Raw genomic sequence first — 20,663 nt, 5'->3', positions numbered from 1 at the left:
TATTCTATTTTCCTTATTGGTGCTATCTACAGGGAACCTGGCTCCTCCAGGTTCTAGCATATCACCATCTTCCCACTCCACAGCCAAGTTTTTGTTCCATTTTCCATGCCTCTTTATGAGATTTGCAGACAGAATTTAAAAATCCCAACCACCAAATTATTCACTAATAAAACGACTAGCTCTTATTCATCCCTCCCCATTTAATACTAGCATCTACCCTACCTCATCAAGTCAATATCTTTGTTGCTTCAGTTTTTCTATGATTGATTGATTATCTACTCAATGATGGTTTGTTGGTAGGTGCTCCAAAGGGAAAACCGATGAAACTCCTGAATTTTTTGGTAATAGGTCAAAGGGGAAATGCAGGATGTCCAATCATATCATAGAATTTTGTTGAGAAAATTATATTAAAAAGTCCTAACTAACATTTGGTTCATTCTATATAAAGTTGCAGTTCCATTTTTTTATGTTAAATAAAAGATAAGAGTATTTCACAATTTTTAGTTTCTATTTTTAAAACAAAGTCTCAAATGCTTTTGTTTAAAAAAATGCATTTATTTGAAAATATTGGTGTATTTCAAATGGAGTCACTCAAGTCCTTGAGGGCAGACTATCTGATCTCTTTTTGTATTCCCAGTGATGAGCACAATAGTGCCTGGAACATAACATGTGCTTATTAATAAATGTTTATTGATTAATAAATAGTTGACTAAAAAGATCTTATTGGCACAGGTCCCTGAAAGGTACCCAATTCCTGGAGAGTCAGGAACACCTTTGAAACTGTGCCTCCCTAAGAGGTGATGATAGCTGTAGGGCGCTGGGATTGTGAATACTTCTTTGAATGGGGTGGGACCAAGAAAATATGTGTGATGTCCAGGAAACCCCCAAAAGGAGACTGTCAAAAATTTCATCTCTATTCAATGAAGCTTATGTATACACACTTATAAAAATATACACCCACACACCCATATACTTTGAGGCTAGCAGTTACTACTCAAGACTAGTCAGTCCTCAATGGAATTTGATTGCTTACAATTTGTACATAGTGCACATTTGCAAAGTGCTCTAGGCTACTTACTGACATTCTTTAATACCATCATAAAATAATTTATTTTTTTTACATTTAAAAAAGTATAAAATCTCATTTTTCAACAAACGAATCCATTTAATCATCCCAACTTTACAAAAAAAGAAAGAAAAAGGAGCACCCCAAACTGTTAGCTTTTATGACCTTATTAACGGCTCCTCCAACTGTTAAGCTGAGCTGCATGTAGAAAAAAGCATTATGACTCGAGTGGGTGAACCTGCTGAAGTAAGGTTTTTAACGAAGAGCTAGATAGGGATATTTCCAGTTAGGATGCTTTTATTTGGACACAGGAAGGAGAAGACAAAAATGAGGTATGTCAGCAGCTGTTTTCCCCACTTGTTTGGTCAGGGGATGATTCCTCCTTCTTGGGTTGCTTACGTGTGTCATCTATTGCTATGCCAGAGAAGCAAGTACTTCAAGGGGAATTCCCTTAGCTTGGCTCTTCTCAATTACCAATGCAAAGCTCGTATGTTTCTGGGCTCCCTTGGGTGGATTTCAGTGAATTTCTCTTTCCAGACCTCCGTCTCCTCCCCAGATCTCACCCCTGCCCACAGTGCCCTTATTTCTCTTTCGGTTTCCTATCAGGGTCTTTCTGGCTACCCAAAGTGGGATGATAAAGCTATTGCTTCCAAGCACTCCGCCCTTTCCCAAAGATGGACCAGGTACTTCCAGTAAGGAAAGGACAGCATTTTTGCCACTTCTCTGTATACTTATATTTACATTTAAATACATACATATAAACATGTATAGAGGCACTTACATGAGTATAGTGACCTGGGGCAAGTCGCTTCACCTCTAGCCTTCAGTTTCCTTGTCTGTAAAGTGAGAGGCTTGACCCTCGATGACCTGTAAAGTCACGGCCTTAAATCTGATCCTGTGGAGCCCAAGAATTATTTATATTGTCCAATTTTAGTTAAATGCCTCCTACCTGCTGCATGTTGGTACTTAATCCTGTCGGTTTGCCACCGCAGACATGGTATTTGGTCACAATAGTCCACCCTAATATAATTGAAGCATCCTGATTAAACAGACATCAGACCAAGACCAATAGGCTACGGTGGTGGGTGATGGAACTTTCTCCCTTAGAGAACTAAGGGCCCAGGATGGATTGTCTCCTCTGTTTGGATGACCTGGGCTCAGTCTTGCTAGGAAGCCCCTCTGAGAGGTCTTATTGTACCCATAAGTGAAACTGGGTAGTTGAAAGAATAGAAAACTATTGGGGCTAACTGGTAAGTAGCCTCATTTTCCTACAAATCTTTACTGCTGGGATCATACTTTTCTATTCTAGTAGTAGAATATCGGTCCTCAATGATCTAGCTTTTCCTTTTTTTTTTTAACCCTGTTTCTCCTTGCTATAACTTCTTTCTGTGCCTTCTGTCCTATACAGTTTGCTAAACAGAGAGAAAGGCAAATTATTTTTTTCCTTGATAAAGGGAGCCAGACAATCCAGATAGGTCCATTTTCATGTATTTAGATTATAAAATTTATCCAGCTAAGAAAAGCAACGGGAACAAAACTGATGAATCTAGAGGGGGTACCCCAAATCTGTTATTAGTAGGATTCTCTCTTTAAGAACTTGGCATAGGGGGCAGCTGGATGGCTCAGTGGATTGAAAATCGGCTCAGAGATGGGAGGTCCTGGGTTCAAATCTGGATTCCGATACTTCCCAGCTGTGTGATCCTAGCCAAGTCACTTGACCCCCATTGCCTAGCCCTTACCACTCTTCTGCCTTGGAACCAATATACAGTATTGATTCCAAGACAGAAGGTAAGGGTTTGGAAAAAAAAAAGAAATTGGCATATGTTCATGGAGAAAATAAGGCTACTTGAAATATCTGTTCTTCATTAATCACATGCATTTTTGCTTAAGTATATATATATATGCATATATGTATATAATATCCAAGTGAAATGTATGAAAAATCTTTTTTTTTAAGTCTGACTTTTTTCATGCTAAGAAATCCTAGTGTGAAAATTCCCTCTACCAAACTGGATCAGAAGTTCATTTGTATCCTAAAATCTTAGGAAGCTGCCCAGCACACTGGGACGTTAAATGGCTTTGCCTGTAGACACACAGCTAAGTATGTGACAGAGTCAGGACCTGAGGCTAACTCTTTGAAACTGACTCTGAGGCTCTTCATTATGTCATACTGCTATTCCAACTAAAAACCTTTAAAAAAAGGAAGAGGAAAATCCCGCCCTGGAACTCATATCACATTAACCGGGCAAGTTCTCCACCACCTGCTTCAAGCATGAAGGGCATTGAGTAAGAATGGCTCAAAAACAATGCTTTTAGTGTACAAGAGACCAATTGAGAGTGACAATGAGAGAAGACACTAAACCTCTCTCTGAAATGTCTGCACTTCTAGAAGTGACATCCTGGGCTGGGTGTAGAAAAGGAGGATCGTTTCTACTAGACTTAAAAAATATATTTTTAAACTGCCTGGGAAGTGGTACCCACTTAGTGATTTTTTTGTTGTTTGTTACCCACTATCCTTAAATTCAAAAAAAATTTTTTTAAAAGAATAAAACTTAAAAAAAAACCAAAACAAAACACCTCTTACCTTCTGCCTTAGTATCAGCTCTAAGACAGAAGAGCAGCAAGGACTAGGCAATCAGGGTTAAGTGACTTACCTAGGGTCACCCAGCTAGTACGTGTCTGAGGCCAGATTTGGACCCACTGAATCCTAAAACATTAAAGCTAAAAAGTTTGCTTAGGGTGAGGGACATTTATCATCCTTGTGTTTTTCCTGTTCATTCGTGGCTTTCTAATCCCCCCAAATAATGAGTTGTTATAATTCAGGAAGCATTTGCTTCAAGGAGCCCTGTGAAGCTGAATTTTGCTTCATAATGGTAGGTCACTGAGCACAAATTAGAACCTAACCCCTGTCCAATATTTTAAAAATATAATTGCAGAGCAGTCTGTTTGTGGCCCCTCCCCCCTCATAAGTTTCATGGAAAAAAAAAAAACTTAGTTACTGGTAAAGAACCAAACTTAATGCCACAAATGTGAGAGAGATGATGAAGAGGCTCGCTCGAAGGTGACCGCCCGAAGAAAAGCTGATGCGGCCTTCAACCGCTGGATAAACCACCTGCATTTTGCTGATATATTCAGAAACGACATTGATATCTTGGTCACCTGGAAAGCACACAGAGAAAATGTAAGCAGCCAAAAGAACGAGGAAAGAGAAGAGGAGAAGAATTTTCACAATGATAGCAATGCAGTGGAAAGTTGGATCAGCCTCCCCATTCTCCTTGGGATTGAGCCCTGAAGGAAAGTTTGCCCACCAACCATTCTGACACAAAGGTATTATTATGCCCCTTTTACAGATATGGAAATTGAGTCAGACAGAGGTTAAGTGACTTGCTTACAGCCCCATAGCTATTAGGTATCTAAGGGCAGATTTAAATGCAGGTCTTCCTAATTTTAAATCCAGCCTCCTAATTTTTTTTCTTTTTAAGCTAATATTTATATAATGCTTATTATGCGCTTACAATGATTAAATGATCTTACATCTCCATTATATTCACATTTTATAGCTAAGGAAAAGGAGGAAGAGATTTAAATGACTTATAAAGATGAAACAGTTCATTAGTGTCTGAGGTCGGATTTGAATTCAGATCTTCTTGACTCTCCAGGGCACCCCCTAGCTGCCTGAAATCCCTGGCTTCCTTTGGTACTCAGTTCAAGGACCACCTTCTACATAAAACCTTGGTGGATTCCCCCGCGTGTCAGGGCTTTCAGAAGTGCCTCCTAGAATTCATTTTGTATAGATCCGACACATTTTACCAGAGGCACATATCTTCTCTCCTGCTACAATGGAAGCTGCCTTGGCAGACAAACTGGGTACTTTTAACTTTGTATTTCTTTTTTTATTGCTTAATTAATTAATTTAGAATATTTGTATTTCTAGTGCTTAGAACAATGTCTGGCACATATCAGATGCTTCATAGATAGATGCTTGTTATTAGATTGATTCTCATCTTGTTTTATCAGAAGTGCTTGGGGGGAGCAGCGGGGTGGCTCAGTGCATAATCAGACCTGGTGTGCGTGGGGGAAGGACCTGGGTTCAAATCTGCCTCCAGACATTTTCTAGCTATGTGACCCTGGGCAAGTCACTTGCCCCCCATTGTACAGCCCTTACTGCTCTTCTGCTTTAGAAACAATGTATAGTCTTGATTCTAAGACAGAATGCAAGGGTTAAAAAACCCCAAAACATTCCTTTTCCCCCATCATTTTGCCACCTGACATAACCTATTCGCATTAAAACACAAGGCAAGATTACCCAGAAAGGAAAACCTGACATATCAGAAGCAAATATGGTATAGCGGAAAGAGGGATTTGGAGTCAGGAAGACCTGGCTTCCAATTTTGCCTCTACTATTTATTAGCTGGGTAACCCCAGCAAGTCATTTTATCCCTCAGAGTCTCAGTTTCCTTTAAAATGAGGGGGATGGACTAGACAGCTTCTGAGGTCCCGCCTGCCTCTAGATCTCTGATTCTACAAAATATAGATAAGCACAACTGCCTCACAGGGACGTTGTGAGATGAAAATGAAAGAAATAATGGATGCAAAGAACTTGGCAAGCTTCAAATATCAGCTATGGCTTTGCATGGGGATTTTTCATCCTTAACCCAAAAACTACTTTGCAGGAAGTTAAGTCTAACCCAATCCAGGCTAATGGTCTGGTTTTGTTTTTTCTGTCCTCCCTGTCTTCACAAAGTACCGTTTTCTACCCGTGCATGATGGAGAGGTGCTCAGAGTCTGTTACTTGGGCTTACCAGAGTCGTGCTTCAAAGATTCCTCTTTAATCATTTGGAATCCATCCCCTCCTTCAGCGAGGAAGCTGGGGAGGACAATCTTGTAGACTTCGTCCGTTTGGAGAGGCACATAAGTTGGCACGCGGCACTTGGTACAGAGGACATCTAAACTAGTCACTCGCTGCCCGGGTTGCTTCCTCAGATCATACACCACATGGATGCCTAGGAAGGAGATGCGTGTTTAAGTTACTATTAGTTCTAGAGGTTTCTGAAGAAAGTGAGCTGAAGTCTTGAATGGAAATCTCTCTGGGAGATACAGAAGGAACACGCCATTGTTCCAAGGGAGGTTGTAACTAGGATTGCCCAGAAGGGAATGGCTGAAAAAACTGTGGGACATGAAATGAAAAATAACAAACCACAACAAATTCAGAGACTCCTAGGAAGACCGATGAACCAGTGAAGAATGAAGTAAAGAGAGCCAAGAAAATGATGTTCTAATAACAATGTAAATGGACTAACAAATGCCATTGTTATGTGGATTTATGAATTCCACTCTATATGGCTAGTATTAATTCTTAGTGATATTAAATATGACATCTTATCCACCAAAGAAGAGAAAATTCACCCCCTTCCCTTCTTTGTAGAGGTAGGGTGTGGGGGCTTTGGGTATGGAATACTGTGTATGTTTTCAGATACCCTATATACATTTTTTTAACCCTTACCTTCTGTCTTAAAAATGATACTAAGTATCAGTGCCAAGGCAGAAGACTGGTAAAGGGTAGGCGATACTGGGGTTAAATGATTGAGGTCAGATTTGAACTCACAATTCCAGACCTGGCTCTCACTTCCATTGAGCCACCTAGCTGCCCCACTAGTATCATACTCAGTTCATGTGTTAGTTAGTTTTGCTGAATGTCTTTGTCTGTCTCTCTCATTCTCTCTCTTACTTTCTCTACTCTTTCTTTCTCTCTCTTCCTTCCTTCCTTCCTTCCTTCCTTCCTTCCTTCCTTCCTTCCTTCCTTCCTTCCTTCCTTCCTTCCTTCCTTTCTTTCTTTCTTTCTTTCTTTCTTTCTTTCTTTCTTTCTTTCTTTCTTTCTTTCTTTCTTTCTTTCTTTCTTTCTTTCTTTCTTTCTTTCTTTCTTTCTTTCTTTCTTTCCTTTCTTCTTTCCTTTCTTTCTTTCCTTCTTCTTTCTTTCTTTCTTTCTTCTTTCTTTCTTTCCTTCTTCTTCTTCTTCTTCTTTCTTTCTTTCTTTCTTTCTTTCTTTCTTTCTTTCTTCTTTCTTTCTTTCTTTCTTTCTCTTCTTTCTTCTTCTTTCTTTCTTTCTTTACCTTCTTCTTTCTTTCTTCTTTCTTTCTTTCTTTCCTTCTTCTTCCTTCCTTCTTCTTTCTTTCTTCTTTCTTTCTTTCTTTTCTTTCCTTTCTTTTTCTTTCTTTCTTTCTTTCTTTCTTTCTTTCTTTCTTTCTTTCTTTCTTTCTTTCTTTCTTTCTTTCTTTCTTCTTTCTTTCTTTCTTTCTTTCTTTCTTTCTTTCTTTCTTTCTTTCTTTCTTCTCTCTCCCTCCCTCCTCCCCCTTCCCCTGTCTTCCTCCACCTCTCTTCCTGTCCCTCCCAACTCTCTGGGGAGGAGAAAAGGAGGAATTTAAGTGAAATGGGGATGATATAAAAGTAAAATAGAATCATAAAAAAAATGTAAAATCTAGTGTATCCACAAAATCTTAGTGCAGTGTACAGTTTAATCTTATTAGCTAAAAAAGTAATAGAATCATTAATATGAACTTTTTATTTTTGTTAAAAAAATTTCTGGGTTATACATAATATGAAATTTTTTTAAAAGGAGAAAACTGGATTTTAAAACATCACCTAGTGAGTTACCATGGGAAAAACTCTGGATTTAGAATTAAAGTACATGGGTTCATATCTCAGTTTGACTACTTTGTGATAATAAAAAAGTCATTTAATTTCCTGAACCTCAGTTTCCCCATCTATAAATGGAGGGGATTGAATAAGAGATTTCTTCTGAATCTATGATTGTATCCTGGCTTCAAATCTGGCCTCAGATACTTCCTAGCTATGTGATCCTGGGTGAGTCACTTAACCACAATTACCTAGCCCTTACAGCTCTTCTGCTTTGAAACTGATACTTAGTACTGATTCTAAGACAGAAGATATGGCTTGAAGACAGTATGATCCTAATATCATTAATATGAACTTAAATTTTTTAAACCATAAATTTTTAAAAAGGTCATTTTTCAGAAGAAGTTGACCTCCATCAAGATTGGGGTGCCACATGTAAAACCCAGTGGAATTGCCCATTGGCTACAGGAGGGGGTGAGGGAGGAGGGGAGAGAAAAAATATGAATCATGTAACCATGGAAAAATATTCTAAATTAATTAAATAAAAATTTTTTAAGACTAAAAAAATTAATTAAAAAAAGATCGGGGTGCTTCTCTCAGAGCTTTGGAGTTTTGCCTCTGGTCCATAGAAAGATTTGTTTTTCCTCTCTACAGTAAGCAAGAGGAAGACAAAGAATGAAGGCCAGCCACAAGCTGGGTTGACAGTAGAGAGACAGAGGTTACATGCTAGAGGTACATGGCGCAGTGGGAAGAGAACTGAACTGAGGAGCCAAGATAGGAAGTCCCCATCATCAGGGGTGGTGATTTCACCTTCCCTCTCCTCAGTTTTCTCACCTACAAGATGAGAAGGCTATATGAGATGACCCGGGAATTGCCTTCCAAACTCTAATATCTTAGAGACATCAAGCCTCAGCTCAAGCAAGATGGAGAGGGGACAAAACTTACCACCCACTTGCAGGAACTCCCCAAAGCCTTGGCCATGGCGATGCACGCTGTGCTCAAAGGCCTTTTTCAAGGTGGAGCCTTTTAACTCGATGAGATCAAAGGTGCCCCCAAAGGGCAACACAGAAGCCAGGTTTTCCCATGTGATTGTACCTGCGTGGAGGGATCACAAGTGACATCAACAGAGGATCAGCTGGAAGAAACCCCAAATGGGCATCCCCTTAGTGCTGGGCAGGTGGAGTGGTCAAGGGAATGGAGAAGAGAGAGCAGAAAGCAGCATCGACTCTCTAGTAGTTATTGCCAGGAATTATAAAGATGGAAGGGAGCTCTAGGAGGGCCTCTAGTCTTACTCTCTGCCCCTGAGCAAGGTGGCTGTAAAGGTAAAATTAATATACAATGACTAAATATTATCTTTTATAAATATATATTGTATATATATTTATAAAGATATATAGTTTAACTGCCTGAATTCAGCTCAGTTGCAGGTCAAAGAGAGAGCCTGGGAGGTGCATACATCTACTTAATATCAATAACATGATATCGCCAAAGTGGAGATGCAGGAGAGATTATAGGGAATTTGGGGAAATACTAAAGACTTCTGGGGAATGAAGTCAAAGGTTCAAAATCTCCATTTATACAGTGGCATAGCTTTTAAACTACCTTAGCAATAAAACTGTGCTCTCTTTTCTATTAGTTAGGATAGCTAGATAGAGCATTGGGTCTAGTGTCAGGATGTCCATTAGTAGTTGTGTGACTCTGGCCAAGTCATTTAACCTCTTTTTGGCAGTTTCCTCATCTGTAAAATGGGGATAATAACAGTACCTATATCCTAGGGTTGCGAAGATCAAATGACATAATTTTAAAGTGCTTAGCACAGTGCTCTAGAAATGTTAGCAAGTATTATTATTAGATGCCAAAGGAGGAAATGCTCTGAATCAAAAGATCCTGGCTCTAAGGTCCTTTCCAGTTTTAAGTCCTATGATGTTGCTGGGATTGAATTTCCTGAAATTAGGCAGCTCACTCCAGGATGGAACCATTAGCAGAAGTAGAGACAGGATGAACCACGTTCCCAAGGCACAAAGCCAAATGGAAGAATATACCATTGTTCTTTTCATCAATGGGGGATCGAATGCCTCCTGAGTTCAGGATACACATGGAAACATGGTTCCAAGTCTTTTCATCAGGATGTCTAATGTTGTTCTTAATCTGTAACAGGAGCACAAAATGATCTCAAACACTTTCATGTTTTTTTCCTCAGCAAAGACCCCAGAAACTCATCTGGCACAAAACTAAGGAAGCTAAATGACGTTTGCTCCTTCTAGAGTCCTTCTACTACATTCTGCCTCTGTGCCTTTGCTCAGGCTGTGCCCCATTCCAGGAGTGTTCTCCCTCTTCACCTTCACCTTCACCTTTTGGAACCCACAGCTCACTCAAGCAGCACCTTCTTAGCCTTCTCTTGATTCCACATTCTTCCCATATTCTAGCTGCTAAAATTCCTTGGAAGATATTTCTTTGTGTACATGCTATTTTCCTCCAGTAGAATGGGGGACATTCCCCTGGAGGGGGAGGACTATTTAATTTTTTTCCCCTTTTGCCACCAGCATCTGTCCCAATACCTTAAGAAATGCTTGCTGGATAGACTTGGATCAGAGGCATTTCTGAAGAAATGCTTAGCAAGAGCTCCAAAGCCTAAAGAATAACATAGTGCATAAGACTATTCAGTATTAGAAACGGTGACTAAGAAGAGAAAAGGAGAAGTCTGTTCAGCCTGAGGAGGCATCTGAATCCTTTCAGGACACCAGGGATCAGTAGATCACTCCTTTAGGTAATATCCTACCAAGCTGAAGAATTCAGTCGCCTCTGTATAGTCAAGTCAAGACAATGAGCATTTATTAAGCACCAACTATGTTCCAGGCACTAAGTTAAGCACTAGGGATCCTAAGAAAGACAAACCCCATTTTGTACATTTGTACAAAATATTATTCTTTAGTCAAGCATAGGGATTTCTGAAAGCAAATCCCAGATATAGTACAAAAATAACTGGGTCAACTAATTGACTTTTGGGTAGCTAAACCTAATCAATCCAAGTCTAAACAATGCCTATTTCGTGTTTGGGTAGGCTTCTTGTGCATATTCAGATAATTATTTCTTTTAAATGGAAAACACATTAAAAATTTTTTTAGACAACCAATATCAAGTTCTCAAAAGGATAGGGTTTTTGTTTTGTTTTGTTTTTGTTTTTTACATATACCCTTCAAAACAATGCCCCACTTCCCTAATGCTGAAGAGTCTTTCTGTTATGAGAGCCCTACTGAAGTGCCAGTATCCAAACCAGGCTACCAGGCAGATACAATGCCCTGATTTTACTTGTAGGTTATTGCAAAAAAAACAAAATTCTAAAAGGAAATTTCCCCAGTGCCACCCACTTCAATTGCAAAGCATAAGACACTAAATCCCAGACTGGTAATTTTAGAGATGTCTCATGTCACTTACCATAGCATCACAAATCATGTTCCCCATGTTGCATTCCCTAAAGCGGCAGGATTGTGTAGAGCCATCCAGATAGACAATGGTTTTCCCTAACTCCTGCTTAGAATAATTGTCCAGTTTTACCCTCCATGCATCGATATCAGCTTTTATGGTTGGCTCTAAAAGAGAAGCAAACCCTGTGGTTAGAGATGGCTCATAGACATTATCCCAGATCTGATTCTGGAGATCACTTCAAGCTGATCATCATTTGCCCCTTTTCTCAACTATATTTTGATCCCCTGGTAGGGTGTCATTTTAAAAAGATGGGTTAAAGCCCATCAACATAAAATAAATAACAATCCTCCTCCAAAAACAATAAAAAAATGAAAACAAAACCAAAAACATTCCTCATCTTCTTCAGGAGTTGGCAAAATCCCTGCCCCTCCCCCTTTTCCCCAGTTGCTCAGTCTGCCATACCTTCTTGGATGCTGCTGTTTAGGAGGATAGGATTTCCATGTGATGTGACTACATTTCCTTCATTGTCAAATTCGACATTTAGGTATCCCAGATATTTTCCAAAGGCATAAGCTTGAACAACTGGGACCTTCTGCCCATCATCAGCTGTGACGATGAATGGATAGTCTCCAGCAGGCACTTCCTTGGATGGAAGTGGACGGCCTGAAACCAAACAGATAACAGATGAGCCCTTCAGCCTATGACCACTCCTGTTTATCCATCATGGCATCTACATAAAGTTGTTTGTTATTAATGAAATCCTGATGATGCTTAGAGAATGTCCCTGAAATACCATCCAAAGAGTTTGAAAGGGTTTCTTCCTCCTCCTCCCAGTTCACCATGTCATAAGGAACCCTTGTGTCCACTTCAGAGATTCCTTTCATTTTTGTTCTTGTGTCTCTCTGGACTCCTCTCACCTCTCCCCCCTTTCCCTGCCCTCGATTGGATTCTACTTTCCCCTTCCCCTCTTTAACTGCCTGCCTAACTTTCTGATTATGTTGGGTCTCAACTTAATTCACAAAGTATTTATTGGGTGCCAGGCACTTGCTAGGCAATGAAGACGTAAGGACAAAAAGTAACCAGGACTTGCCCGTAGAAGCTTATGTGCTACTGGGTGGGTGGGGTGAAGGACAGAAAACAATATTTCATAAACAGCAAAATAAATAGAAAATATATAAAAAAGAAATATAATTTGTGGGCAGCAGGAAATACTAATTACTGGAGGAAATCAGAAAAGGTTCCTTTAGGGAGGTGATACTTAAAGTGATCCTTAAAGGGAGAAAAGGATGTCAAAGGGTCCAGGTGAAAAGGGAAAGCTCTACAGCCATAGAGGTATCTCCCATGCAAGGCAAAAGATAGGAGATGGAATGTGATGTTGGAGAAACAGCAGGTAGGCTGGTTTGCTTGGAACATAAGAGAGTATGAAGGGGAAAATGTGTGATCAGCTTGGAAAATAGGACCAAGGCAGATAGAGAAAGACTTTAAATGACAGGAGGATAGAGGAGGATAGATTCAGATGATGGCCCATCCATGTGCTTATAAATGAAGCCATTCTTGATTAGCAGACCCTGCCAGCTCTTGCATTCTGCTGGTGGAAGAAATCATCACTAACCTTTCCCAAAATACATTTTTGGAGGTCCCCACTCTTTAAAGCCAGTCTCTTTTCTTCTCCCCATTAGGCTTTGCACCCTCAACTTCCCTTGACTTCCTATTTGGAATTCTTTGGAAGGGGCTGACAACCTCAAGGTAGCCCTTTGGAATTTAGGGTCATTCATAGGAAATGACCAATACTCAGCTAGTTGATGTAGTGTCTAGAATACCAGGCTTAGGATGAGGAAGACCTGAGTTCAAATCCTGCCTCAGACATTTGCCCTGTGCTCCAACACCAGCAAATGGTTTAGTTGCCAAACCTTATCATTTACCTGTCCCTTATAAAGCCAGGCAAACTAAACCCTAATGCCATCTGAATCCTTTCAGAGCATCATTTAACAGAGCCTAACTTGGACTTCATTCTCACCATAGCTTGTAGGTACCTCTGTGTTCTAGCTGTCTTTTCTAAAAAAAAAAAAAAAAAAGATACTGACAAAGGATGTGGCAAAACCGAATTTCCCCTTTTCATCCCCACCTTGAATAGCAGAACTGAGCCACTGTAGGGGAGGGAAGAACTATTCTCCCTGAATATTTGCCAGCCTGGGAAGAACTACCTCTCTCTATGGGAAATGAGCCATATTGTAATTGTGGACTGCCTACCTCTGCCGATTTTTGGAAATAGGTTTTGCATGATAATACGTGAATAACACCGATTGAATTGCTTGTCAATTCCAGGATGGGGGAGGGAAGAAGTGAGGGAAACAATATGGATCAAAACTTAAGTGGAAATTTGTTATTAAAATAACAATTGTGTAAAACCCAGTGGAACTGCACCTTAGCCAAGGGAAGGGATGAGGGGAGGGGAGGGAAAGAATTTGATTCTTGTAACCAAGGAAAAATATTCTAAATTGACTAATTAAATAAAAATTTCAAAAATAATTAAATTTAAAAAATAACACTTAATAAAGGTGGGGAAAAGAATCAATTCTAAGTACCAGTTCTGAGGCAGAAGAGCAGGAAGTGCTAGGCAATTGGGGTTAAGTGACTTACAGACCTCAGGTAAAGAGTTCTTGTACTAGAGAATCATTTTGGGGATTGGGTTGTTGTTTTTTTTTTAGAAATAGATTTTTCTTACCTTTTATTTTTACATCACTTACATTTCCCTGTGCATCCCTCTTTCCTCCAGAGAAGGAAGCTTATAACAAAGAAATTTGTAAGAAGAGAAAAACCTGAGCAGAAGCATTCAATCTGTTAAAAGCTGACAGATGCCTTGTTCCTCCCTGGTGGATCCCTGGCTTCTCCAGAGTTCGTTTGTAAGCTAGCAAGGAGCTGCCTTAAGCTGAAGAGCATGCTATAGGCTTCATGTCTATAATCCACCGCTTAGCAAGCAATGCCAAACAGTGCCTGCCCTCGAGGAATGCACGTTCTCCTGGCTGACAGAACTGCATTTGGCTTAAGTGTTGAGGGGCCACCATGAGCAGAAAGTCTATGCAATCCTGCCGGAAGTCTAGCAGAAGAGCTCAGATCCTCCTGGAGCCTTTAGAGTGGGGGCAGGCAGCAGGCTCAGCTATGCTCACGAGAGCAACCCAGGGGTGGGGGCTCAGCGGCCAACAGCACCTTCTTCCATTGCATTCCTAACACAGAGCTGCAGATGGGTTTAATGTAACAGATTTCAGGCTACAAAATATGTCACGGAAGTTGTTCTGGTATGAAAAGGAAATCAGTCAATGAGCATTTATGAAGCCCTGGGATACAAAGACAGCTCATGAAGCAGCTCTTGCCCTCAGGGAGCTACTGGGGGAAATAAGCTGCACATTTTAAAAAGCATAGGGGCAGCTGGGTAGCTCAGTGGATTGAGAACCAGGCCTAGAGATGGGAGGTCCTTGGTTCAAATTTGGCCTCAGACACTTCCCAGCTGTATGACCCTGGGCAAGTCACTTAACCCCCATTGCCTAGCCCTTACCACTCTTCTGCCTTGGAGCCAATACACAGCATTGATTCTGAGATGGAAGGTAAGGGTGCAAAAAAAGTATAGGGGCAACTAGGTGGCTTAGAGGATGGATAGAAAGCCAGATCTAACAATGGGAGGTTCTGGGTTCAAATTTGACCTCAGACTCTTCTTAGCACTGTGTCCCTGGGCAAGTCACTTAACTCCCATTACCTAGCCTTTACTGCTCTTCTGCCATGGAACCAATACTTAGAGCTGATTCTAAGATAGAAGGTAAGAGTTTAATAAATATAAAATTACAAGCAAAATAAATGTTAGGGAAATTTGTTGGGGAGAGGGGAGAGGAGAGAAGGGAACTGGTAGCTGATGGAATTAGGAAAGGTGATGCTTGAGCAGAGTTTAAAGAAAACCAAAAAGTAGAAGTGAGATAGTTGTACATTCCAGGCACGTAAGGGAAGGGGGTAGAGCCAAAACAAAGGCATCGGAGATGGGGTGTTTTATGGGAGGAATAACAAGAAGAAAATCATTTGAGGAAGCTGAGGTAAAATGGGTTGCCAAGGGTCACATTGCTAGTAAGTTTTTAGTTAAATATTTATTTGAACAACAAGTTTTAAGTTCAAGCTGCAATGTTGGCAATGTAGATTTTAATACAAAAGGCATGCACAAAAAGTAATGGAGAGAAGGACAAAATAAAGCTAGGAATTATGCTAAAGAGCTGCTGATTTTTATGAAAACAAAGGTTTTTAACCTCTATACAAAATATAAAATGTACTAAACACTACCATACACAGAAGTCTTTTTATTGTTAATTATATTTTAAAAATTATTTGTGTAGTTAACTATATACTGATTTGTAAATGAATATTACATGTTAATCCCCTTTTGGTGGGCAATTCCTTGCTGCACTAGAGCACGTCCAATTATATTACAAAAAGTTAGCAATTTCTCCCCTTTTAATAAAGAAAATAATTATTGATATTATAGTAAATATTATAAGGTCTACAAATAGTGAAATGAAAATTTCTCCTTCAACTTGAAGGTGTTTTCTATGCAGAGTGAAGCACTCAAGGGAATGCCACTACTAAGTCTAGGGTCTGAGCAAAGGCATTTATTAAAAAAAATTTTTTTTAAACCCTTACCTTCCATCTTAGAATCACTCTTATGTATTGGTTCCAAGGTAGAAGAGCAGCAAGGGCTAGGCAATGGGGGTTAAGTGACAAGGTCACCTAGCTAGGAAGTGTCTGAGGTCAAATTTGACCCAGAACCTTCCATCTCTGGACCTGGCTCTCAGTCCACTGAGTCACTCAGCTGCCCCCTAAGTCTGAGGGTCTGAGGCCAGAAGGGAGACAATTGCAAAATGACTCAACAACAAAACAACTCTCCATAAAGAAATGAAAGCTCAGGGAGGTTACATGATTTAATATTAGTAGTAGTATTACATATATTTATTTATTTTTATGAATTCAGTGCTGCATTTATTTTTTTGTTTTTACATTTTAAAATATTCTTCCATGGCTACATGATTCATGTTGTCTCCCTTCCCTCTTCCCTCTTATCACTTGATACCTATTTCTGTATTATTCATTTTTGTAATAGAGTAATCTTTTAAAACTGAAACCCCAAATCATATACCCATATAAACAAGTGATAAATCATGTTTTTCTTCTGTATTTCTAATAGCATTTAGAGTTTTAAGTTTTACAAAGTGCTTTACATATGTCCTTTTATTCTAATACTATAATCTTATTGAGGTAAGTACTATTATTACACTCATTTTATAGATGAGGAAACTGAGGCATAGAGAGTCTAAGTTACTTGCCCAGGGTCTCACAGCTGGTAAGTGCCTGAAATCAGGATGTGATCTCAGGTTTTCCTAATTCTAAGTACCCAATCTACTGCAGCACCTCCTCCTAAGGTCCTAGGAGGACAAAATAGCAGATTTTATACCTAGCACCCAGGCCTTTCGGCCTTCTAGCCTCTTGTTCTTTCCATACTCCTTCTCAAACCCAATCTTAGAATTCTTCCTCTTCTCTCCCTCTCCTTTCCTTCTCTTCCTTCCTTCCCTCCCGTCCTTCCTTCCTTCCTTTCTGTTGGTTCTAAGGCAGAAGAGTGGTAAGGGCTAGGCAATGGGGGTCAAGTGACTTGCCCAGGGTCACACAGCTAGGAATTGAGGTCACATTTGAACCCAAGACCTCCCATCTCTAGACCTGGCTTTCAATTCACTGAGAGGCCCAGTTGCCCCCAAGAATTCACTTCATTTATTTATTTGCTTATTTATTTTTAGCAGGTGGTTCCTTTCTCAAAATCTTTTCTTTACCACGGATCTAGAATGACTCTTCCTGGCTTAACCGTCTTTACAAATTACGTCTATGCCAGGACAAGACAATCCCCCGTTGACCAGATGGAAGGCATTTCCCAAACAAGGTCTGTTAGTCAGGAAGGGGACCAAATGGAGTGAAGAATTTTTAGCCAGAAGCCAGAAGAAGCCTTACCCCTAGGCTTCGATCCAACGGCATAAAGCTGTGCTACTAGCATCCTCTGAAAAGGATCTTGGTCCTGATTTGAAAGCCAATAAACAAACAAAAAAAAAGGGCGTAGGCACAAATGCGATCCAGGGCGGGGTGCGAGATGTGAGATGTCCCGAGATCCGTTCTCCCCACTTCCAGGGGAAATACAGAGTGAAGACTTTCAGCTTCAAGTGAGGAGAGTTTGTTCTCCTGGACAAGCGCACGGACCTCGCGATGGCAGATGTTTCCATAGCTAGCCCCGCCCTCTTCCCAGAACCACAAGTAGCATTGAATTGTTGGGAAATTCTGCATTAGAGAAGGTCCTAGTACTTTACCTCTATCCCAAGAACTGGGGTAGTGGGGAAGGGATAAGGAGGCAAGGAACCGGCTCTGAATTGATAATGCCCTCATTTTCTCTCTCAGAATGTATTGTATTTACTTGCCTGTTTCTTTCTATTTTTTAAACTTTTATCTTCTGTCTTAGAATTGATAACCAGTATGGGTTACGAGGCAGAAGAGCAGTAAGGGCTGGGCAATGAGGGTTGAGTGACTTGCCTGGAGTCACACAGCCAGGAAATATTTAAAGCCAGATCTATCTATCTCTATCTACTGAGCCACCTGGCTGCTCTTTAATGATGTTTTCTTGAAATAGACTATAAACTGCCTTACTGCAAAGCCTCTTTTGTTTCCATCTTTGTATATCACCTGACCTCCATAGTGACCGGCGCTTTTTTTTTTTAGTGGACCTTATTCCATCGGTCCAGGGAACTCTCAGTGAGGCAACTCCCTCCACCAGTGCAGATCTGTGTACGTCGCTTGAAGAGTTGTCTGGGGGCACTAAAATCGCTCAGGATCACACAGAGGCGGAACTTGAACCTAGGTCCTCTTTTCTGGAAGCTGGTAATATCCATTATGCTGTATTTCCTTTCTACTATCACACAACAGCTAGGCGACTCAGAGGATAGAGCACTAGCCTTGGAGTCAAAGCCAGCCTCAGTGTGACTCGGGCAAGTCATTGCACTCTGCCTCAGTTTCCTCATCTGTAAAATGAGCTGGAGAAGAAGATGGCAAACTACTCCAGTATGTTGGCCAAGAAAACCCCAAATAAGGTCATGACTGGAAAGGACTAAGGAACAGTCACACAGCAGGTGCTTTATACATGTTTGTTGAATGAATAGTAGCAAAATGGTCAGATTGGAAGCCCTGGGGGAGTGTAGTTCCAGGTATACCCATAAGGGGGCAGGGTGACCCTGTACTCCACTCCTTCCCCAGAGGACAAGTTAAAATAAACTTCCCAGAATAAAAATCCTTTGGCAGTCCGATGAAATTTAACGGCTCCCTTCTCACTATTACATTTTTTAAAAGGCATAAAATAAAACACAAAGAATAATCATATAATTGAAAAACTTTTTTTTTTTTCTGGTGAGAGTTCACTGATCCCAAGTTAAGAATTTCTATGCAAAGAAGAGCTAAGGAGTCTGTTGGAGATACTGAGTGTTTCACCATAGAATCTGGATCCTTAGACTTTATTTAACTGCCTTTTACCAATATTGCGGAGGGAAAAAGGAGCTCCCCAGACACAAGACTGTGAGCATCAATTACCTGCCCTTAGATTTCCTGGGAAAGAGCACCTAAGGAATCCCGGGATCCTCTATGACCTTGGTTTGGTCTGGATAGACAGACAAGTGACTTTTTTCTTTTCTTTTAATAGACTTTTTGTTCTCTGCTATTCACATGCTAACTAACCTCCATAATGAACCAGGGAGAGCCTGGAAATGAAGTGGACCTTTTGCAGCCAGTGGGACCTCTAGGCTTTGCACCTGCACCAACTACTTTAACCCCCTCTTCTACCTACTCAAATGTAACCCACCAAATCACTAGCACAGGGAAAAAAAATTTCCATAACAATATTCCTCCTGGATCAAGGGTGCTAAGTTTAAAGAAGTCTCCCCCTCTCCAAGTTAGCAGCCTCTTAACTTTTTTAACCTGATGCATCTTCCTGGCTTTTGGGAAATCTGAGTTTCAGATACCAGTTCCAGCTACCAACATCATCACATGAGATGAGTGGTACAGTGCTTAGTTAGCACTTTATGATCAAAGGAAAAAAACAACAACAACATGAATTTCTTGCCTTGGAAAGGAGGTAGTGCTGTAATTTATTTTACAGAGGAATGAATACAGGAGCATTTACTAAGGGCTGCCCTCTGCCAAACAGGTTAGTTAGCTAGCTGGTGCAGTGACTAGAGAATGGGTCTTAAGAGTCAGGAAGACTCATCATTCCGAGTTCAACTCTGACCTCAGACACTTACTAGTTATGGAACTCAGGGCAACTCACTAAACCCTGTTTGCCTCAGTTTCCTCATCTATACAATGAGCTGGGAAAGGAAACAGACCATTCATATCTTTGCCAAGAAAACTCCAAATGGAAAGAGTGGGAACACAACTGAAACGACTGAACAAATGTTCCTGGGATGCAAATACTAGAGTCAAGGCATCCTTTCTTCCTAGGAGCTTACATTCTAATAGAGAAGGGACAACACACATAGAAAAGGGAGGGCCACTTTGGTTCTACATATTCTTGAGGGAGTGAGTGAGGCCACTGGTGTATAGATTGATAGGTCCCATCTTGGGACAAGGGATGAATTGATTCAATCATAGTTTGTAGTTCCAGAACTAGAAGTATAAGGAAGGGAGAAGAAGAGCTATGGTCAAGGAATTGACAAAGGGGCTATAGATGAGGCAATTAAGTGAAGCATAGCCATGGCTTTCTTGAAATAGCAGCCTGGGAGAGTCATTTTCCAAAGGGAGGCAGATAGGCAACAACTAAAGTGAAAGTTCCTCCATGACAAGATGTCTCATATAGCTTAGTGGATGTCTGGAGGAAGGGAAAGCAGAGCAGGGAAGATAAAGGTCACTTTCATAGAGTAATAATTCTCATCTTTCTTTTGGCCTGTTAAGATATTGTAACTAGAAACTTTGAAAGTCACAACATATTTTAGCAATTTTGTATACAAATGGAATAGTCTCTTGACACTTATAATTAAGCTGAGGTTTATATCTAGCCAAGATTACTGGAAAAAGAGAGCCTGGTGTCATTTAACAGATTTCTAATTGAGTATCCTTATCTTTAAAGAATGAAAAATAAGGAATCTAGTGGTTTAAGTCTTATGAACTTGGAAAAGTCCCATTTAATACTTCCATTGTGTACATAACAAATTTCCTTGAAATTGTAGCTTCATGTAGTAAGAAGTACAGAAAGTCAAGAGCAATTTCCAAATATTTAGTCATGTTATAAAAATACTTTATTTCCTATCCTATACTGCTGCAAATTCTATCACATGTATAACAATTCTTTTTGAAGATGGAATGTCATGGAATTAGAGGCACTTGAAGCCATGGGGAATTTCCATATCATGCCTTTTTCATTTTTATTTTTTTAAAACAAGTGTTTTATTCTTTTTTTTTTTTTGGATGAAAATATTTATTTTAGCAT

At 40.1% G+C, this 20,663-nt stretch overlaps 1 protein-coding gene across 1 annotated transcript in view; it reads right to left on the bottom strand.

Moving 5' to 3' along the window:
- Positions 1-534: 534 nt before the first annotated feature.
- Positions 535-20,663, bottom strand: part of NT5E (5'-nucleotidase ecto) — an 81,955-nt gene continuing 61,826 nt past the window's right edge. The window contains exons 4-9 of the mRNA XM_007507867.2: positions 11,588-11,788; positions 11,135-11,289; positions 9,742-9,847; positions 8,645-8,794; positions 5,869-6,069; positions 535-4,225 (exon numbers count right to left, since the gene is read on the bottom strand). Coding sequence (XP_007507929.2) covers positions 4,062-4,225; positions 5,869-6,069; positions 8,645-8,794; positions 9,742-9,847; positions 11,135-11,289; positions 11,588-11,788 — 977 coding nt within the window. The 3' untranslated portion in view covers positions 535-4,061. The remainder of the gene's footprint in view (positions 4,226-5,868; positions 6,070-8,644; positions 8,795-9,741; positions 9,848-11,134; positions 11,290-11,587; positions 11,789-20,663) is intronic.

The sequence above is a fragment of the Monodelphis domestica genome, chromosome 2 (genome assembly GCF_027887165.1).
Source record: "Monodelphis domestica isolate mMonDom1 chromosome 2, mMonDom1.pri, whole genome shotgun sequence".
In the NCBI taxonomy this organism is placed as follows: domain Eukaryota; kingdom Metazoa; phylum Chordata; class Mammalia; order Didelphimorphia; family Didelphidae; genus Monodelphis; species Monodelphis domestica.
Note: the sequence above shows the minus strand (reverse complement) of the source record. Positions and strands in the feature narration are given on the sequence as shown.